Source organism: Eretmochelys imbricata, chromosome 2, assembly GCF_965152235.1.
Source record: "Eretmochelys imbricata isolate rEreImb1 chromosome 2, rEreImb1.hap1, whole genome shotgun sequence".
NCBI lineage: Eukaryota > Metazoa > Chordata > Testudines > Cheloniidae > Eretmochelys > Eretmochelys imbricata.
In genome coordinates, this window is record NC_135573.1 from 45,044,339 (window position 1) to 45,063,201 (window position 18,863).

The 18,863-nt window shown below is 38.2% G+C and overlaps 1 protein-coding gene across 14 annotated transcripts in view; it reads left to right on the top strand.

The window, feature by feature from the left end:
- RUNX1T1 (RUNX1 partner transcriptional co-repressor 1) overlaps positions 1-18,863 on the top strand; it is a 152,139-nt gene that overhangs the window by 108,409 nt on the left and 24,867 nt on the right. For 13 of the 14 annotated variants that reach the window (XM_077810023.1, XM_077810029.1, XM_077810028.1 and 10 more), the window contains 2 exons: positions 7,356-7,424; positions 15,526-15,716. In XM_077810023.1, the coding sequence (XP_077666149.1) occupies positions 7,356-7,424; positions 15,526-15,716 (260 nt within the window). Of the gene's footprint in view, positions 1-7,355; positions 7,425-15,525; positions 15,717-16,048; positions 16,459-18,863 lie in introns of those variants that run through there. The other variant, XM_077810032.1, reaches the window with a different exon arrangement.

An 18,863-nucleotide genomic window follows, 5' to 3' on the forward strand; every position in this document is an offset into this window, starting at 1 on the left:
ATTACTCCTTGTGTGAAAGAAACTATTGAATCATGACCTGTGGAGCCCATCTCCAACAAACCTGTAATGCAGAACTGTTAAGTTTTGAGCTATGCTGGGAAGAAGATTTTGCATGTAATTAGCAGGTGAAATAGGGAAGGATGTAGTGTCTTCATAATCCCCCAATAAACTGAAACAGCAGATTGATCCTTGACTGTTAGAGAATCCTGATAAGTGTGTAAGAGTGTAAAACTTTTTAGTCATAAGACAAAGTTTGCAGTTTCCGTGTTAAAATTTAAGAGCAGAGAAATACACAGGACTAGATGATATGTATGGTGTATCATCATTTAGTTACGTACTTTACATTGGATGTGTCTGAAAGCAAGTTTATTTGTGTAAAAAGCCACATTGCATAACATAATCCATTGAATTTGATGCCCAAATTACCTCTGTAGTTGTGATGGATAAAGATTTAACTGACTGGAGTTGAGTCCATTTCACTTAAATATACCCATTCCTGTTAGCTTGGTTTAAAAAAAATTACTTTGCTATGTTTATGGATTAGTAATTTGTAATGCTTCAATGATATAGTATTCATTTCAATCACAGGACCCTGACAAGAGATGTTTATATATCTGACACTCAGAGCACCAGATACTTGCCTTTTTTTAAAAGGAAATACAATAATTACATTATCTTAAATCTGGAAGTATCCGAGTAGACTACAGTTCTCTGGAAGGTTAACAAAATATGAACTTTAAAAGTGCAGTTTCATGGAAACAGAATTAGTGACCCCTAAGGCAGTGTTTTGTTTTTTTTATTTTTGAGGGAAGGGTGAGAAAGCAAGTGAAAAAATTACTCCAAAATGTTAATTAAGGCCCTATCAACTATAAATATTGCTTTTTTGTGTGTGGATTCTCGATATCAATAATTCCCCTTTGTACTTTTTGTAATGAGATAATTCATCCTTTAAAAATTACCAGCTTGTTATCTCCAGTAGCAAGGAAAAATTGTCATGTGAAAAAAAAAAAAAGTGTCACTGTTTGTGTCTTTGTACCTTTTCCTTTAAGATTAAAATGGTACCACCACAGTAAAACAGTTTTCCCTGTAACCATTGTGAACAACTACTTTTTAGGTTTATAGTTCTTTCATGAAAAATTGACTCTGAGCTGAAATTTAGCTTCCATGGTGTTGGTCCAGGAGCAGCTAAAGAAAAATCTGATCACTTTGAAGCCTGAAAATCTCTCTACAACTTAAAACAACAGTGTTTTTTTTGTGTGCCCCTTTTAATCTCTGGCTTCTATATGGTTTTTTTTTTTTTGTTCAGTTTGACAGTCCATTTTTTATTTTAAAAAATTAGAAAATCAGACATTTGAAAATCTTGCATTTCATATTTACAGCTACTTTATTGTTAATGGTTTTAAACTGCTAGAAACTCTTGTAATAGGTTAAAAATTAACTGTTCTGTACAAGTAAAAGTACATAAATATGTGCAACTAAGATAAGACAAGTACATTTTCTTTAGCGCTAAATAGTACACATTAATAAAAATCTAACAATGACTCAAACAGACCTTATGTATACTATTCACTTGATGGACTGGTAGTGATCTATCAAGTGAATAATTGTTCATATGTACTCATGCACTTCTGTTGAGGGATTTAAATATTATATACTCCAAAAAGTTTGTGATCTTCATCTTCCTAACAATAAATAAGTATTCTGTAATAGACACACAATGGTATAAGTTAATGATAAAGGCTTTGTGAATTATAAATAAGACCTGTAACCTTATCGAGTGAAGATGTTTCTATGTAGGCAACTTCAGACGGTTCAAAGGTGAAGTTTACCTGAATTTGTATAAACTTCTTTGGGATGGAAATCTGTAAGGAAATATTACAAGATGGAGTTTGAAATCTCACAAGAGTCTCCATGTTTTGGGCTAGGTCATGCTGAAACCAGAACGTGCAGGGCATGTGAAGTTGTTAAGAACACATATATTAGCTGTATATTAAACAAAAATTTAAAATTCAAAACTAGTTTGTACTTTATCTAAACTGGCTCCTTCAGCCTATTCTGCATTAGCAGTGACATACCCACTGCCATGCCTGTATAGTGGTCACCACTGAAATCTTTCCACTGCCATTTTTAAATAATTAACGTTTACCATGATGGCACAGTATTCCCAGTGAGAATTAGGAGGAATACTGTGAACGCTAGAGTACATTTGTTGCTTGAAATGGCAAAATTGTAAAGATTTAATGGCAATCACTGCAGCTATTAATGCTTTTAATTCACTAGCTGGAATGGAGGCTTGGGCTGGATTGTAGCATAATAAGTGGTATGCTGTTGCAGAGAACTGTAGCTGCTAAATTGTTTAGTTTGTAATTTGGATCTCCTATTCTAACTTCTGAGGCAGGGATAATCTTTATCCATGCGTTATACTGTTCCATGCTGGTGCTTGCCAAAATAATAATTGATAGAAAAGAAGAAATAGACCCTGCTACTGCATGCTGTAGGAAATACGCTTTTTTGGCTCAGTTAGTAATTTAGTACTTGTGTTTTTGAACCAGATTGTTACTAATTCTGTGCCCCAGGACCACAACTTTATACTCTAAGGATTGTTATGATAAACATTTTAAAGAATGATGCTAGTTCAAAACTATGTTTAAGTAAAGTTGAAGATGGTGCAAGCCAATAAGCCTGGAAAATTGAAGTCTGATTCACCACTGCATTTCTCCAGTTTTACATCAGTGTAACTCCATTAACGTTACACTGGAATGACAGTTTTGAATTGGAACCCATGCAGCTGAGGCTGAATTCCAGTGTCTAGTCTTTATGGCATATCTCTACATCCATATCAGTCGTATGTAACCACTGAAGCTTGAAGCCCTTTTCAGCATTACTCATGATGTTCACTACAGTTTGCCAGCATGGATTAGGAAGAATGGACCCATTAGCGAGTCTGTTTCCTCACCTACATTGCAACCAGGGTTATAGCTACTAGAGACTGGTGTCAATCACGGTATTCTTAGGAAGTGGGGTTGTTGGACTTTGCCAGCAAGCCTCAATAGAAACAATGTGCTGCTAGCTCTGTACGTTTATTCTTAGGGTAGAATGAAGCAAAATATATACGTAAATATATTCCGTAGTTCAGACATAGTCAATAACTTGATGATGTAAAATGTTTATCCTTTTGATGGTTTGTGTGTCATAGCTTTCATTGTGACCACAGGCTCATTCTATCCACTGCAGAAGGAAGGCCAAATTTGGTGCTGCCATCCATTGCTGTTTTGAGCCAAATGAGATTAGATAGGTCCTTCAACGGCGATGTGTTCATCCCTTCATTATTTTGATTGCAGCTCTTGCAGTATTTATTACACAATGATAAGTGTGTCCATGCTGTTGTAAATTCAATCCATTTTCCATTTCTTCTTTCTCAAATGGATTGTCCTTTTTCATCATCTGGAAGATACCTTTTGCCTTAGTTTAGTCTTCCTACCCTTTTTTTTTTTTTAATTTCCTTATCACCATGTGATACCACGCATATATCTTCTATTTTTCCAACTTTTAGTTTCAGTGTCACTTTTCTTATTGAGCTTCTGTATTTGTTTCAGCTGTTTAAAAAATACCTCAATGTATTACTCTTTCAACACTGCTTTTGTTTCTGTAAAGTCAAAAGCCTCTAATGGCTGACAAAATGCTTGTGGTACTTGCTGAACTTCAGAACCTGTTGGCTGGCTGTCAGTGATTTATGAACTGTTTCTGATGTCATGGTTGATTAAACTCCAGAAGTGAATACACCAGTGGTTACAAGAAAACCTTACATCACAATGACAATAGGCTGAGTTCTTGAGGTTATTTCCCTTCTTATGAAAGAAAACATCCAAGTTGCAACATAAGCAATCTTCCTTTTCTTCAGATATTTTACAAAGAAATGTAAGTTGTAGCCATCCCTACCATCCAGTAGAGTGCCAGGAAAAACTCATTCTTGTTTTTGTATCTTTACCCCTTCAGTGTTCATGTGAGGAAATCCAACTTTTCCTTTGATTTCATGGAGTCCAGTGTCTTTTTTCTCCTCAAAGAGATAAATTTCATATTGAAGGACAGTACTGTAAGACCTCCTTAGCTTTCATAATGTCCTTTATCTTACCTCATTTTCATCTGTTCACACACAAGTACTGGTTACAATGGTTTCATTTTTTAAGGAGTACAAATGTCCACTTAGAACTGCACTGGTAGCAAGAAATACTCAAACATTAGTTTACTTCATTGTTGTCTAAGTAAGTTCACTATTGTGAACTCATCCTGCTCTCACCATTCATCATAATTATATTATTATCTTGTACGAACTAACAAACGCTGTATTGTTTCTGGCATTTAAATCCTTTCCCACTTTAAATTTGTCTGATAATTTCACTCTGTTTGCTTGTTAGGGAGCTTTTGTATGATTTCTGCAGTTCTGTCAATGATGCATTATTTTTCTTTATGACTTTTTCAATTTGATTTATATCTAATATTTTAGGACTGGGCTGTTGGGTTTTTGTGAGTAGTTTTTTGTGTTTCTTGCCAGATTTTCAAGTCCCCTACGTTTTTTATTTTGTTTTGTCTTTAATGAGCAACTCTTTTGAGGCTTCATCTTATGTCCCCCTTTTTTACTGTCCTTCAGTCACTTCCTGTTCTTTAGTTCCATGTAGATGTGTGTCTTGCTTTCCATGGAACTATCAGGGCTGACTTCACCATATCTACATTCATTATTTTTTTCTTATTTGGAAACGTGTTTCTTATTAGAATCATAAGTGCCCCTTTTTTTTTCCTTGTGTCCTGCTCCGAGCTGTGGCAGTCTCTCTCACAAAATCTTGGTTTAATTCTTCCTTACAACAAATCTCTTTTTATAAGTGACTTGCAGTTTGCATGTGAGCTTGATTGATCTTTGTATTTGGAAATTTTAACAATTAGCTGGCAACCTGGTCACTGATGTCACTGAAAGTCTTGTGTACCTAAAAGCCTAATACCACTTTCCTCTTTCATTTGCATTATTAGTAGTATCAATGGTGCAGTAGTGCTCAAAGGGCCTATTCAGACTTGTATCCCCGGTGGGCTGGGTTCTCTGTGAATACATGGTACCCGACCCAAATAACTGACAAACCAATTTCATACAAAACACAAGTGAGTGTGACAAACAAATGAGGGGAAAGTGGACAGAAGAGAAGACTTGTTTTGTGGTTTTAGGATCCATTGGTTCTTCATTTGCTCCCCAAGATACCTTTGCTGTATCTGATAATATCCCACAACTATTGTTCACTTCTGTTTGTACCATCAACCAGAAACATGCTGACTTTGTACCAGTAATTTAGTATGTTCAAATTTAGTGAGTCTGAGATCTCCCTGCCACCTACTCCTCCTCCCCTGAATCAAATAGACTTATTTTCCGTGGAGAAGGCAGTGAACTTATTTTCCGTGGAGAAGGTAGGGTGTAAGCAATAAGAAAGTTCTTGGTCACTGTATGCAGACAAGATGGAGATCGTCACAGAACATTGACGTGTATGATAATCAATAGGCTGATCCTGCAAATGAGTAACGTGGTGGAGTCTCACTCCCCTGAGTATAGTAAATGTATATTCATTCTTAGAATCAGTTCTGAGATTTTTTAATTACAGTATCATGGTGATTGGAGCTGCTTGAAAAGATGGATTGTAATTTTTGCAAAAATTTTCACTAAAATTTCAGCTTTTTTATCAAAATCTCAAAATGTTCCATCCAGCTGTAATTGGTGAAATTTTATTCACACACCTTCCTTAGTGATGAACAGAACTGTAAAGATAACTCTCTACTATCTGCTGGACATGAAACTATGAAACCAGCCATAGTCTATAGATATGTTCTCTTTCCCTGTTGTACATCACTTATGGGATGGTAAGCAATCTGCAATACCTTCACCTGGATGCTTAAAAGTCAGACTGATAACTGATAGGAATGTGGCATGAGTTGAACAATGCAGTAGTAACACCAGCAATGTTAAATAAAGTCTGTTTTCTTAATGAAGTTTTTTAAAAAAAGGTCTCATAGACAACCGTTACATATATAGTACTATATGTACTTGTGTGCAAGTTAAAAACAAAACAACCCCTTTAGACACTACTGGCTCAATATGCTAGTCGATAAATGCCTGTCTGCAAAAGACTGCTTTTAAACCATATACAGTATTGTCTACTAATAACTTTAAACCATATTGGCATGTGTAGGAGAAAACTGTGTCAGAAGAACTATTCATGTGCACTTACTGGTTTTCAAAATCAAATATCAGATTTTTTTTTTTTTACTCTTACCAGTACCATTTAAAAATGCTTATACTTTGTTATAGACTAGTTGTTTGCTAAACTGAATTACTTTAAATCCAAGTATTATTTCCTTTTCGGTCATGCAGGCAACAGAAAGCATCTTAAAGTTCTTTTTCTTTTCTTCTTATTTTTAAACACTCCTTTATTACTTTGAAAAATAGTTTAGAGGAAGGTTTTGGGGGTTGTTTTGAAAGTTTGTTTAAAAAGAGAGCATTTTCCTTTACTTTGTATGTTAAATTTTAGGCCAGAGCGAATTGTTGCATCCAAGTTTATGTAGGGCCTTATCCAAAGCCCTTTGAAGTATATGGAAAAAGCTCCTGTTGATTTCAGTGGGCCTAGAATCAAGCCCAGAGGCCAAACTATTAAAGACAAGAGCTTATAAAATGTGACCAGACTTTCAATGGGAGAAATGAAAATCAGGCCACTTTTTTAGGGGTATGGATTTAGAAGCCTGATTTTCAGCTCCTATTTTTGAAAATGTTGCAGATAGATCCTATAGTGTTTGTTGAGATTTAGAGAAGTGTAGGTTTGGACATACAGAAATGCACCTTTCTTTATCTGTGAAAGGCTTATTTGATCATCAGTATCACATCTTGGATTTTTCTTCCTCTCAGCAGTAACCATTCTCTTTTTCATGGAAGTGCCAAATGCAAACTATTGCATTATTCTTTTCATAAGTATGATTACAAAGGAAGAAAAATGTCTATCCCTCAGTAGGGTTTGCAAAACCAGCCTTAAGAGGCTGGAAACTGTCATACATATCTGGCTTTAAACACTGTAAAACTAAAATAAAGTGAAATAGTAACAGCTTTGCTTGAGAGGAAACAGTAGAGTCTCAAACATTTAACTGGTCTAGGTGACATTTATGGGCTTTGGCCATAGTGTTCTCTTTATTTTATATAAGGATAATACTCACATGTTTTTGTCTGACTAATAAGCAAAGGGAAAGGGCATTTCTCTAAGCCTTGTTTAACGATTAAGCATTGCTTACAGTACTCTTTATTTTTCCCCACCCTATCCTGCTCCTTCTTGTAGAATCACATCGGGAATTCCTTCATAGGCCTGCTTCTGGATATGTGCCAGAGGAGATCTGGAAGAAAGCTGGTAAGAATTGTTTAAAAACATGAGCTTAGTGTTCTGGCAGCTGTGTGCAGTTGTTAATGCACTGATGTGAGGAATGAAAAGAAAGGGCTTACTAGTAACAAAAAGAAATTTTATTTAATAATCGTAAACTGGAACTGATCAGAACATGAAATAATCTTTATTATAAAAACATCTGCCACTACAGTTTAGGGGCTGTCAATATTTCCATTAAATAACCCAATTTTCAGGGGTTATAATGGCTTCAGGCTGAAACTTGATATACAAAAGTTTCCGTCTGTGAGCAATTTAAAAAAAATAAAGTTTGACAATTTTTTAAGTTTGAAGATTTCCACACCATTAACCTCCAAGGGAAAAGAAAACATAAATATGTACTTTTTTAAAAAAATGGAAAAATACAGAGTTGGGACTGTAATGTGAAAAAATGTGTAATATTTCGTGGCTATTAATCAACAGTGAGATGTCCGCTGTTAAACAGAGTAATTTCAAAGATGGATACAATGTTGCATCTGCACAACTGCGCTCATATTTGTACAAGCATATGCACACACTAAGTCCCTGATGTTGTGATCTGTTCTGCATTGGCAGAATTGTACAGAACTCCTTGAATTCCATGAAGCTTGGCATGAGCATGGGTTCACTGGAAGGGATGATATTGCTGTCGTGGGATGAAATCTTGGCTTCATTGAAGTCAACAGAAATGTTGCCATTGACTTCAAAGAAGCTAGGCTTTCATCCTCAGGGCGTGAGCTCAGCTACCAGTTTGTGTGCACACAGGCCTGATTTTTGCATGTGCAAATGTCTGCTTGATTGTGCAAATGCTAGGGTGAAGGGGCACATTTATGTCCCATTGCTACTGCCTTTGATAAGGCGACCCATAATTTTAATGATTAAATGGCAGATTCAAGAGTTTCAGGATTTTCTACTTTGTCCTCTAACTGCTTTTTATTAGAGTTTTTATTTGTTCATTACAGAACAAAAATACACAATGTTATGAAGGCATATTGATGCAATAGTCATGTCATTTAATGTACTATGGATTCATCTTTTGGAATACACATTTGTTGATATATATTCAAGGCATATTTTATTTAGCTGTCACAGTTTATGCTATAACTAACACAACTCATTCAATCTACAATTTTGTCCGATGTCCAAAGGAAACTTAGCCCTGAAATGTGATGCTGTGGTATGTCAGTGGCATGTTTGTTTCATTTTTCCTTTATTTATGGTAGTATCTTAATTTAAAAATAAACCCCATCATTTACAGCAATCTTATATGGAGGAATTTCTGAAATTGAAACTTTATTCTTCATAGGATCCTAGGTTTTGCTGCTTGGCAAATTCTGTAAACTTGACATATCAAATTATTTGCAATTCCTAGACACAGGAAAGTAAAAGAAGAATGGTGTTTCACTCTTTACTAGAGATGGCCTAGAGCTGCAAAATTTGTCTTTGTAATCAAATTTCAAACATTCTCAAGCTCTGGGTCCAGATCATCAACTGGTGTGAAAGGAGCTGTGTCAGTTTACACATTATGAACATTTGTCCTGTTGGGTTGTTTTGGATCTGGGATTTTGATTCAGACCTGGTTCTAGTCCCAACTCTGTTTTCATTCTTACATGGATTTAAATTGGATCCTTAATGTTAACTGAACATAATTTTTGATTGAGAGAATCATAAATAAGATGTCTATAACCACTGTCTAGCTCTGCAAGAAGAAGGACCGGAGACCCTGGACGTGGTTTAATTAGTCTTCAATTTTATTCCTAAATGTCTGAGAGTACCCAGCAGGTAAAATTGTACAGTGCAGGTAGTTCCATAATCATTTACATATATCTGGGGGGCTGCTGGCAATCCTTTCCCTTGCCCGTCCTGCTTCCCAGACAAGCTGCTGTTGTGATCTTGCCACAACCACCTCGTCAAATGAGGGTTAAGAGGGCTATAAAGGAGAGGTGACTGATTCCCTGCCAGTCATAGGAGTCTCCAACTTCTCCTATTTCTGCTCCTTTAAAAAATACCTCCTTTAAATCCTTTCCCAGTCCATTTTATCTGATCATTGTATCCATTTCCTACGGAGTACCTGCACTGGACATCTGCCCCAAGCTTACAGAATGAGTTGTGACACCATAGTTTAACGTCCATTTTGTGGTTATTTTGCCCCCACTAAGCCCCCAGCCCACTTTGGGGATGGCGAAAAACCCCACCTTGCCTTGACCAATCTGACGATGAGGGACAAATTCCTTCCCAGCTGACTTGATATGAATCTGCCCCCATGTAGCTGGTAACTCTTTGGCTCTCTAGTCCTTGAGGGGCCAACACAGCTGCTCCGACAAGCCAGATAAAAGGGCCCCATCGCTTAATGTGTGGTGAGGTCATTGTGCTGCTTTTCTGCTAGTCACATATGTGTCTGCTATCCTTATCTAGTAAGGTCACAAAACCTGCAGCCTTTTTCAAAAGTAAATTTTAGGCTTACATTTTCAAAAGTGCCTACTAATGTTGGGTGCATCCATTTCTGAGTGACCAACTTGAGACACTGAAGGCCTCAATAAAGAGGTATTGAGCACACACAACTCCAGCTGAAGTCAAAAGATTTAGGGATTAAGCACTTTGAACATCAGGCATAGCTGTCTCCAGTTGGGCATCAAAAATTAGTGAGCAACTTCTACAGGTTTAAAGTCCAGGGCTTTATTCCAGCAAATCATGTATGTGAACATGTGCTTAGCTTGTGGACTTCACTAGGACTAGCTATTTCAGGGGTGGCCAACCTGAGCCTGAGAAGGAGCGAGAATTTACGAATGTACATTGCCAACAAGTCACAGTAATACGTCAGCAGCCCCCCATCAGCTCCCCCACTCCGCTCCCAGTGCCTCCTGCCCACCGGCAGCCCCACCGATCAGTGCCTGCCCATCAGCTGTTTCGTGGCGTGTAGGAGGCTCTGGGAGGGATGGGGGAGGAGCGAGGGCATAGGGGGCTCAGGGGAGGGGGCGGGAAGGGGTGGAGTGGGGGCGGGGCCTGTGGCAGAGCCAGGGGTTGAGCAGTGAGCACCCCCCGGCACATTGGAAAGTTGGCGCCTGAAGCTCCTGCCCCGGAGTTGGTGTCTAGACAAGGAGCCGCATGTTAACTTCTGAAGAGCCGCCATGTGGCTCCGGAGCCACCGGTTGGCCACCCCTGAGCTACATGCTTAAAGTTAAGCACATGCTTACATGATTGTTGGAGCAAGATTAGCATGCTCAGCATCTTGTAGGCTCGAGCCATAACAACCCAGTTCAGCCCCCATAAAAGTCCATTGAAAGAATGCCATTGATTTCAGTATGTAAGGTCAGGCCCAAAAGACTCTGTTTGTGTCAAGTAGAGAGTACTCATGCAAGCAGTCCTATTAAATGCCTCTCTTTCTGGGGCTGCTCACGTAGAATCATAGAATATCAGGTTGGAAGGGACCTCAGGAGGTCATCTAGTCCAACCCCCTGCTCAAAGCAGGGCCAATCCCCAATCTTTGCCCCAGATCCGTAAATGGCCCCCTCAAGGATTGAACTCTCAACCCTGGGTTTAGCAGGCCAATGCTGAAACCACTGAAGCTCAGCATGAGTGAATGTTGTAACTGAACTCATAAATAAACACTAAACAGGCACCCAAATGATTAGCAGTTGTGAGGAAATTAAGAGGTCTTATACATATATTTCTTAGACTTATGTGCATCCTTAGCCACATTTTTCATGCTTTCTGATATTTGAAACTAATCACCCTTTCCCTCTCTGGAAGGGAAGTGGTAGCTTATTCCACTATTATTGTTTTTCTGCGGGAAGACAAATATCGTCTGTCTAGGAAAGTAAAATCTCTTCTTATAGTGTCCATAACTGCCCTTAGGCTATTGTCCCGGTTACAGGGGTTTTATTTTGAACTGTGACCATCAGATCTGCAGTGCCTCACTGTCCACAAAGCCTTACTCCCGGGGAGATTCTGCATGACTACGAGCCCACAGAAAACAGCCTCCCTGCAGAATTCCTGTGCTTTCCTGCAGAAAACGGCCTGCCGGGGAAGGGGTGGGGAAGACCATGGGTGCAGGGGTTTTGGGGGTGGGGGGTTGCCCCCTCCAAACAGAGGTGAGGTATGGGGGGCACACGGGGTTATGTGCCATTACCCCTTCCCCTCATTTCTGCAAGTGCAGAGCTGCCCAGCTGAAGGAGGCGTCCTCTCTGCTCTGCTGACTCTGCAGCAGAATGCTGCCTCCTGGGTCCTAGTGCCAGTCAGTCAATGATTCTGTGTGCTGGGAGCTTTCCTGTTTTCTGTGCAACAGTGAGTGTCCGTGGTGGGGCTGAGTAAGGGAGGGGGGAATGAGGGAAGGGAGGTGGGGAAAGAGGCAGTGGGGAAGGAAGGATGTGTGGAATAGGGTAGGGGAGGGAAATGTGGGAGCGAGGAGAGGGGAAATGGAGAAGGAGAGGGGAATCGGGGGGGAGGGGGGTGCTGGGAGGAGGAGCGGGAGCCTGGCATGCAGCATCCCCTTGGCAGCAGCTGGGGCTCCCCCTTTAAGCAGGCCCTTCGAACCCTCACCCTGAGAAGCCCTACCACCCTACACCTGGACCCCTCTGACGACCCCCAACCAGTCTCCAACCAGCTGCACCTGGACCCCCAACCCATCAAGCCCCACTCCCCCAGCATCTGCCCCCTCCCTACTGAGCCCTCCCACAACCAGACCCCCCCTCCGCTGAGCCCCAACCACCTTCACTTGGATCTCCTGCACAGTCCCGTTGCCCCTGCACCTGGAACTCCCCAATGAACCCCTGTGCATCCAGATCTCTCACTGATTTTCCCATGCCCAGATTGCCCCACACAGAAACCTCTCACCCCACACCTGGATCCTCTCACACTAAGTCCCTCCACACTTGTATCCTGCTGGGCTGAGCCTACCCATGCACACCTGGTGCAGCTGGCGCAGAGAAGCAGGGCACCAGGGTGCTTCTGGGGCAGGCCTAGGACTTTCACTGTGTCAGGGTCAGGTGCAGCTTCATTGCCGAGTCCCTTTACCAGGGAAGGTGGGGGCTTCAGGGTGATCTCCCACCTCAATGCAGTCAGTGGCCTGTGCTCTCCACTACTGTGCTGGACCCACATTTATTTACTGACAAATAAAATTTGCAGAATTTTAAAATATTGTGTTCATATTTTTTAATTTTTTCATGCAGAATTCCCTCAGAGTAATAAAACACTTCCAACTATTATGGGTTATCTATAATAATAGAATGTGCAGCTAATAAGTGTTTATTTGGAAGAATAGTTTTCTTTAGAGGTAGAGTCATGTATTTGTACAGCACTGAAACACTGTTATTGCTTTGTGATTGAAAAAACTAAATAAGCTTTTCTCTCTTTTTGGCTTTGTTTGTGGTTATATTAATACAATCAGATATCACACCTGATATATCAGCTCTCTATTTATATAATCAAATATAACTGAAAACCCAAAATTTGTAGTTCATCCAAACCCAGAGACATTTTCACTCTGCCCCACTTGTGGTCTCTAGAATGTTTTAAAACACTTTGACGACACCATTTGAGCCTTTGAGTAAGTTTTTACAATACAGAATTAGATTATAAACAATAGTAACTGAACCTATTTCCTCCCACCTTATGTACAGCAATCAAAATAAAAACAGTTTATCAGAATAAATGTTTATAAAGCATTGAACTAGGAAATCTCTGTTAAATCTTGTAAAAACAGTTTAAACCGGGATTTCTAACCACTGCAAACTTCTCAATTTAGATTAAGATTTGATGAGATTAAATAGTGCAGTGAAAGTGCCTCAGACACATTTAAAAATATTTTCATTCATAGCAAATGCCATAAAGACTACAGATTTTTCTCACAAAAAATCAGCTTTGTTAATAACTGTGGTTCATAAAATGCAAAAGGTCTGTATTTAAGTTGCCTCAATTTTATAAAAATGGTAATAAAACTGCATCTGTATGTTTGCTGCTGTGTATTTCTTTTCAAAGGATCAGAGAATGTTTGCAGTTGGTAATAAATATTCAAGCACCTTGCAAATGTCCTACCAATTCCCTTTGCTGATCTGTGTGTGCCTGTGGGACTAGAATAGGAATGCATAATTTAAATATAAATTGCCTTATTTGCATATACAATTAGTCAAGCTGCAGCTTTGATCGTAAGCAAAAATTATTGTCCTGTATTGCCACTTAGATAGAATTTTAATTCACCTTGAATATTCAAAGTAAATTAAGCCCTGGTTGTATAGTTGAAGGGTATGATTTTCCCCTTTCCCTATGCCCTCCCCACAAACAACATTTATGGTATGGTAATATAAAGGCATATTTTCAGTCTCATAAAAATAAAGGCATAAGTTTTATCTCTAATTTTATTTCTTTCCTCTCCAAAACTTCAATTTAAACATATCTCTTTGGAGCAGAGACTGTTTATTCTTACGTGTATGTACAGAGCCTAGTTCAATAGGCACCAGTGTAACAGAAATAGTTATTATTTTGAACAGGTTCAAATAAAGTCAATATGCGTCATTTAGATTATGCATTAGTACTTTAAAATTAGGATTATTCATGGTAATACAATAATTTTAAAAATTTGCTTCTTTAAATGATGCTACTATAACAAAGCAAATGACATCAAGTGTTGGGATTACTAACTGCAAATGTAGAGCTCTAAGTTGGGAAAGTTGTGGATTTCCCACACTTGTATATACACACACGTATGTGAAATACTGAACAAAACCCAAAGTAACCATAGCACATTTGTAACTCTTACATTTTTAATCTACAGTCAGACATTTTTATTAGGAATCTATGTTTTTAATTAGACAGAACATTTAATTAAGGTGCTTTTTAAGTGGGTGAAACAATTAAGTGCAAACACTTGAGTGAAACATGTCATAATTAGTTTTAATAGAGTGTTAATTGGTACTAGGTTTGCCAAGTTAATAATTACTGCTTATTAAATTTTCAATTAATCATTGTCATTTTGCTTTGAATAAAGATGAAAATTAGATAAACTAATTCAGGGGGAGGATGGTTTCCTTGTTAATTAGAGCAGTTAATTTTTTAAAAAAGAAATTACTTGTTTTAGTTGTCAGTTGAAAGCTTGTATATTAGTAAAATCTTTGCATTCTTCTTGCATCAAAAACTGAATAACCAATTCATGACAACTCATGTTTTCCAGGGTAGCCTAGTAGAATGTATTACACTAATTCATACTGGATAATTTAATTACAGTGATTTATATCTGCCTAAGACAACACTAAGGCTCTGATTTTAACAAATCAGTTATGCACATGTTTAAGTATGTGCCTACTTCCGGTTGACTTAAATGTGCTGAAGTGACTTGCTGAATCAGAGCCTAATTCTTCAAAATATGAATGTTGGTTTGAAACAAAGATCAATTGGTAAGAACTAAAACAAAAAAGCAATGCGTTTAGACACAAAACAGGAAACATTGAAACTTAGCTTTTGCATTAGAAAACTACATATTCAGGAAATGACTTTAGAAGCACTAAAGTTAGATTCTCTGTTTATCAATGACTTTGTTTTAAGGGGTGTATTAACTCTGAGCACCTTTTCATTATACTCTACAATGGGTTTTTATATACCAGAGAACCCATCAATGCCTTTAAGGGTGTGTATACCAGTGTCCTGCCCTGGTTTACAGAAGCTTAAAACCAGAATGTTACTTATTATTATTAATTAATTATTTGTATTATCATAGTGCCTAGAGTTTAAAATGTTCACAGTGTCATTTCTCAATTAGTTACTTTCATAGAATTCTTTCATAAATCTAGTCCTCTGCAGAACACATTTTTCAAGCAAAATATTCAGAAAGATACAAAAGGATAAATTGGAGATCAGCAACAGCTAGACTTTTATACGGCCCACCATTTATTATCTGAGCACTTCATGTACTCCTCAGATGACAGGGAAGTAGAAGGAGGGAATAGGTCATAGGGACTCAGTTTCATCCTTATCCTACTTCAGGAAGTGATGAGGCATGCTATTAGCAGGATATATGCTTCCTTCGTGCATTGTTCCCTCTAATCAAACAGTCCTGTACCAAACCTATTGTGCTGATGAAGACTTCTTGCCTTGTTTGTAGAGGAAGCAGTCAATGAAGTAAAACGTCAGGCGATGACAGAGTTGCAAAAGGCAGTGTCAGAGGCAGAACGGAAAGCCCACGACATGATCACTACAGAGAGAGCTAAAATGGAGCGCACTGTTGCAGAAGCCAAGCGACAGGCTGCAGAGGATGCATTAGCTGTTATCAATCAACAGGAAGATTCAAGTGAGGTAAGGAGTTCCGTAGGAGGCAGCACCGGCTGTAGGCACCAGCAAAGCAAGCCCGTGCTTGGGGCGGCACAATTCCAGGGGTGGCATCCCAGCCAGCCTTTTTTTTTTTTTTTTTGCACTCTCGGAGCTTGGGGCGGCAAATTTTTTGCTTGGGGCGGCAAAACAACTAGAGCCGGCCCTGGTAGGAGGGGAGTCATCTCAAAGTTTACTCCAAAATATACCAAAGCGGAGCCTCGTTGTCAGAGTTTGAACCCACCCAGCTTCCTGCAATAAAGAATTAATACTCAATTTTTTTTCATTTTTTGTTTTTTTTTTGTTTATCTTTGTCTAAGAACATAAGAATGACCATACTGGATCAGAACCAAGGTTCATCTAGCCCAGTATCCTGTCTGCCAACCGTGGCCAGCAATTGCTTCAGAAGAAAAGTCTGAAATGGCTTTAAACTGATTGGGGGCAGGAGAATGAGACTATAAGAATAATGCAGTGATGGGAATATAGTCTGTATATTTTCCATTTACTTTAAGGGTAAAATTAAAATACTTTAACACAATCTACTTAAAATTGGTGGTTGAAATAACATTCAATGAACAATGATAAATAATAAAAAGACAAGGAGTACTTGTGGCACCTTAGAGAGTAACAAATTTATTTGAGTATAAGCTTTCATGAGCTACAGCAACATCCACTGAATGCATCCGATGAAGTGAGCTGTAGCTCACGAAAGTTTATGCTCAAATAAATTTGTTAGTCTCTAAGGTGCCACTAGTACTCCTTTTCTTTTTGTGAATACAGACTAACAGGGCTGCTACTCTGAAACCAATGATAAATAATGAAATTCTAATGTCCCCAAAATAAGTGACATTTATTTACGCTTTTTGTTTGTTTGTTTGTTGGGGTTTTTTTTTGCAAAGGGAGGGAGTTTGTGTAGACATGATCAGCACAGAACTAGATTCCTGGAAGAAAAAGATGTGTATGCAGAGTTACAAGAATGTTTCCTTGATTAGAATTTATTATTTCAGCTACAGAGATTATGTGTGAGCTGAAGGGCGGGACAAACAGCATCTGGCAAGAAAAAAATAGAATGAAAGAGCGACAGAGTAAAATAGGAATGAGCATGGTAAACCTCAATTCAGACTTGAACATGATAGTGGAAGCTTTGAATTCTTGTGGTATGGGACATATGGCAGCATATATAGCAGGAAGTCAAGATTGAAAGAACAATAGACTTATTGCAGTGCTGAAGTGTTTTGGATACAATGAAATCCTATGTCATTTAGAGAAGAAAGAAACATTAACATCATGTGGAAAGGAAACTCATGATTAAAAATGCCCTTATAAACTGTTGCTAAATTTGTGAAAGCCACTTTAACAGCCATTTCAAAATAAAGTATGGTAACCAGAGAACATTGCTCTCATAAACTATTGGTCTGATTGGGAGATGTTAAAAAAAATGTAGAAAAGCATGTTTTTATACAAGTTCTATATCACAGGGAATTGGCAAACTATTAGGTGTGTTGTATCGCATTATATATGAATGTTTATTCATGTACACTATTGCAAAAGCATTTTAATTACTGCATTTGCTAGTAATCAAGAAAAATGATTTAGGTTGAAGAGATTCAGATTAGGTAGTTGCACCATGCTGAAAGAACTGGAAAAAATCACAAGCTGATAAATCAGTGGCATGCTGCAATACATAGCCATAATTTGAGGGAGCATAAGAATTTAATTCATACCAGACTTCTCTGGAGATGAAAGACCATTGTGGGAGCATTGGATGCCCAGAGTTTGTCCATAATATGTAACAGATGAATAACAAGAAGACAAAAGGAATTAATTTTCAGCATCTGAAAGTTTCTCAGGAAAAGAGAGACTAAGGGAAGTGTAGGCAGTCTTTAAGTACTAACTATTCCATTGCAGAATTAAATGAGACATAAATTCAAATTATTGGCATTTTGTAGCTAAGATATTCAGGGGCATTTTCCCCCTCGTATATTCGCATAAAGGGTATTTGTCTGACATATTGTCTGACAGCTATGATCATTAAACTGCTATCATTTTCATGTGTAAATACGAATGATTCCTATTATGAAAGCTGAAATTCCAAAGGTAAATGCCTAAGAGGAAATTGTAAAGTTAATCTGTTTAGTGATCAATGTAACACCTGTTGTCTGCCAATATACGCAGACCATTCTCCTCCAAAGAAGTGTGCATCCAAAGGAATTCACACTGGGCATTTTTGTGCAAATTCTCCTGCATTCCTGAATGGTAGCACTTCTGGCAGTGGCAACATAGGATCAGCCATCTCTATCTAACATTATAGTTTCATTTCCAGAGCTATTGTTTACTGGGATGTTAATTTCCTAGAAATATAAATTTTAAAAGTTTTCCTTTAGCCTGGTTCCAAAGGGATGTGGATAAAAAGTATATCCATTCTACCCCGGAGCCTGTGAATAAACATTATTTGCAGGCCTCTAAATTCATCCCATCTCCAGTCAACTGGCAAGATCAGACCAGATTTTAAAAATCTATTTGAAAAACAAAGCTAGTGGCCTGGTCCTGCAGTCTTCACTCAGGCAATGCATTCTAAGTAACGGTCCCTTTTTGGAGACAGGGTGACTAAGTGGACGAAATTTGTGTCTGCCAGATTAGAGATCTGAGGCCAAATCCTAACCCTACTGCAATGGTGTATGGGAACCATACCTATCTTATAGTTTACGTAGTCTAGCACTGTCCATTATAAGCCTCTGTTTTCAGTTGCTTGTAATTTATCAAACTGTAGCCATTTGGGGTCAAATTTACTCTTGTTGGAATGTTTTTTTTTAAGGTGATGTAAAAATGGTTCAGCCATTTCCAAGAATGAGGTTAGTGGAAAATAGGTAGTTTTGCCCATGTTGAAACATGTTTACAATTTTTTTTCCTTTTTGGAAAAGATTTAGATCCTTTAGGGTTCAAAGAAAAAACTTGAAATTTGCTCTGGGGTCAGAGAGGAATCTTTTGATCTCTCTGTGAGACTCCATTCTGTTTTGGACCAGATAGAAATCTACTGAAGATTATATCTTTATGTTCAGTAGAACTTGATAGAGACATGTTGCTAAAATCTCTAAAATTACATGTGTACTGTACATGCTTCAGCCAGACACAATT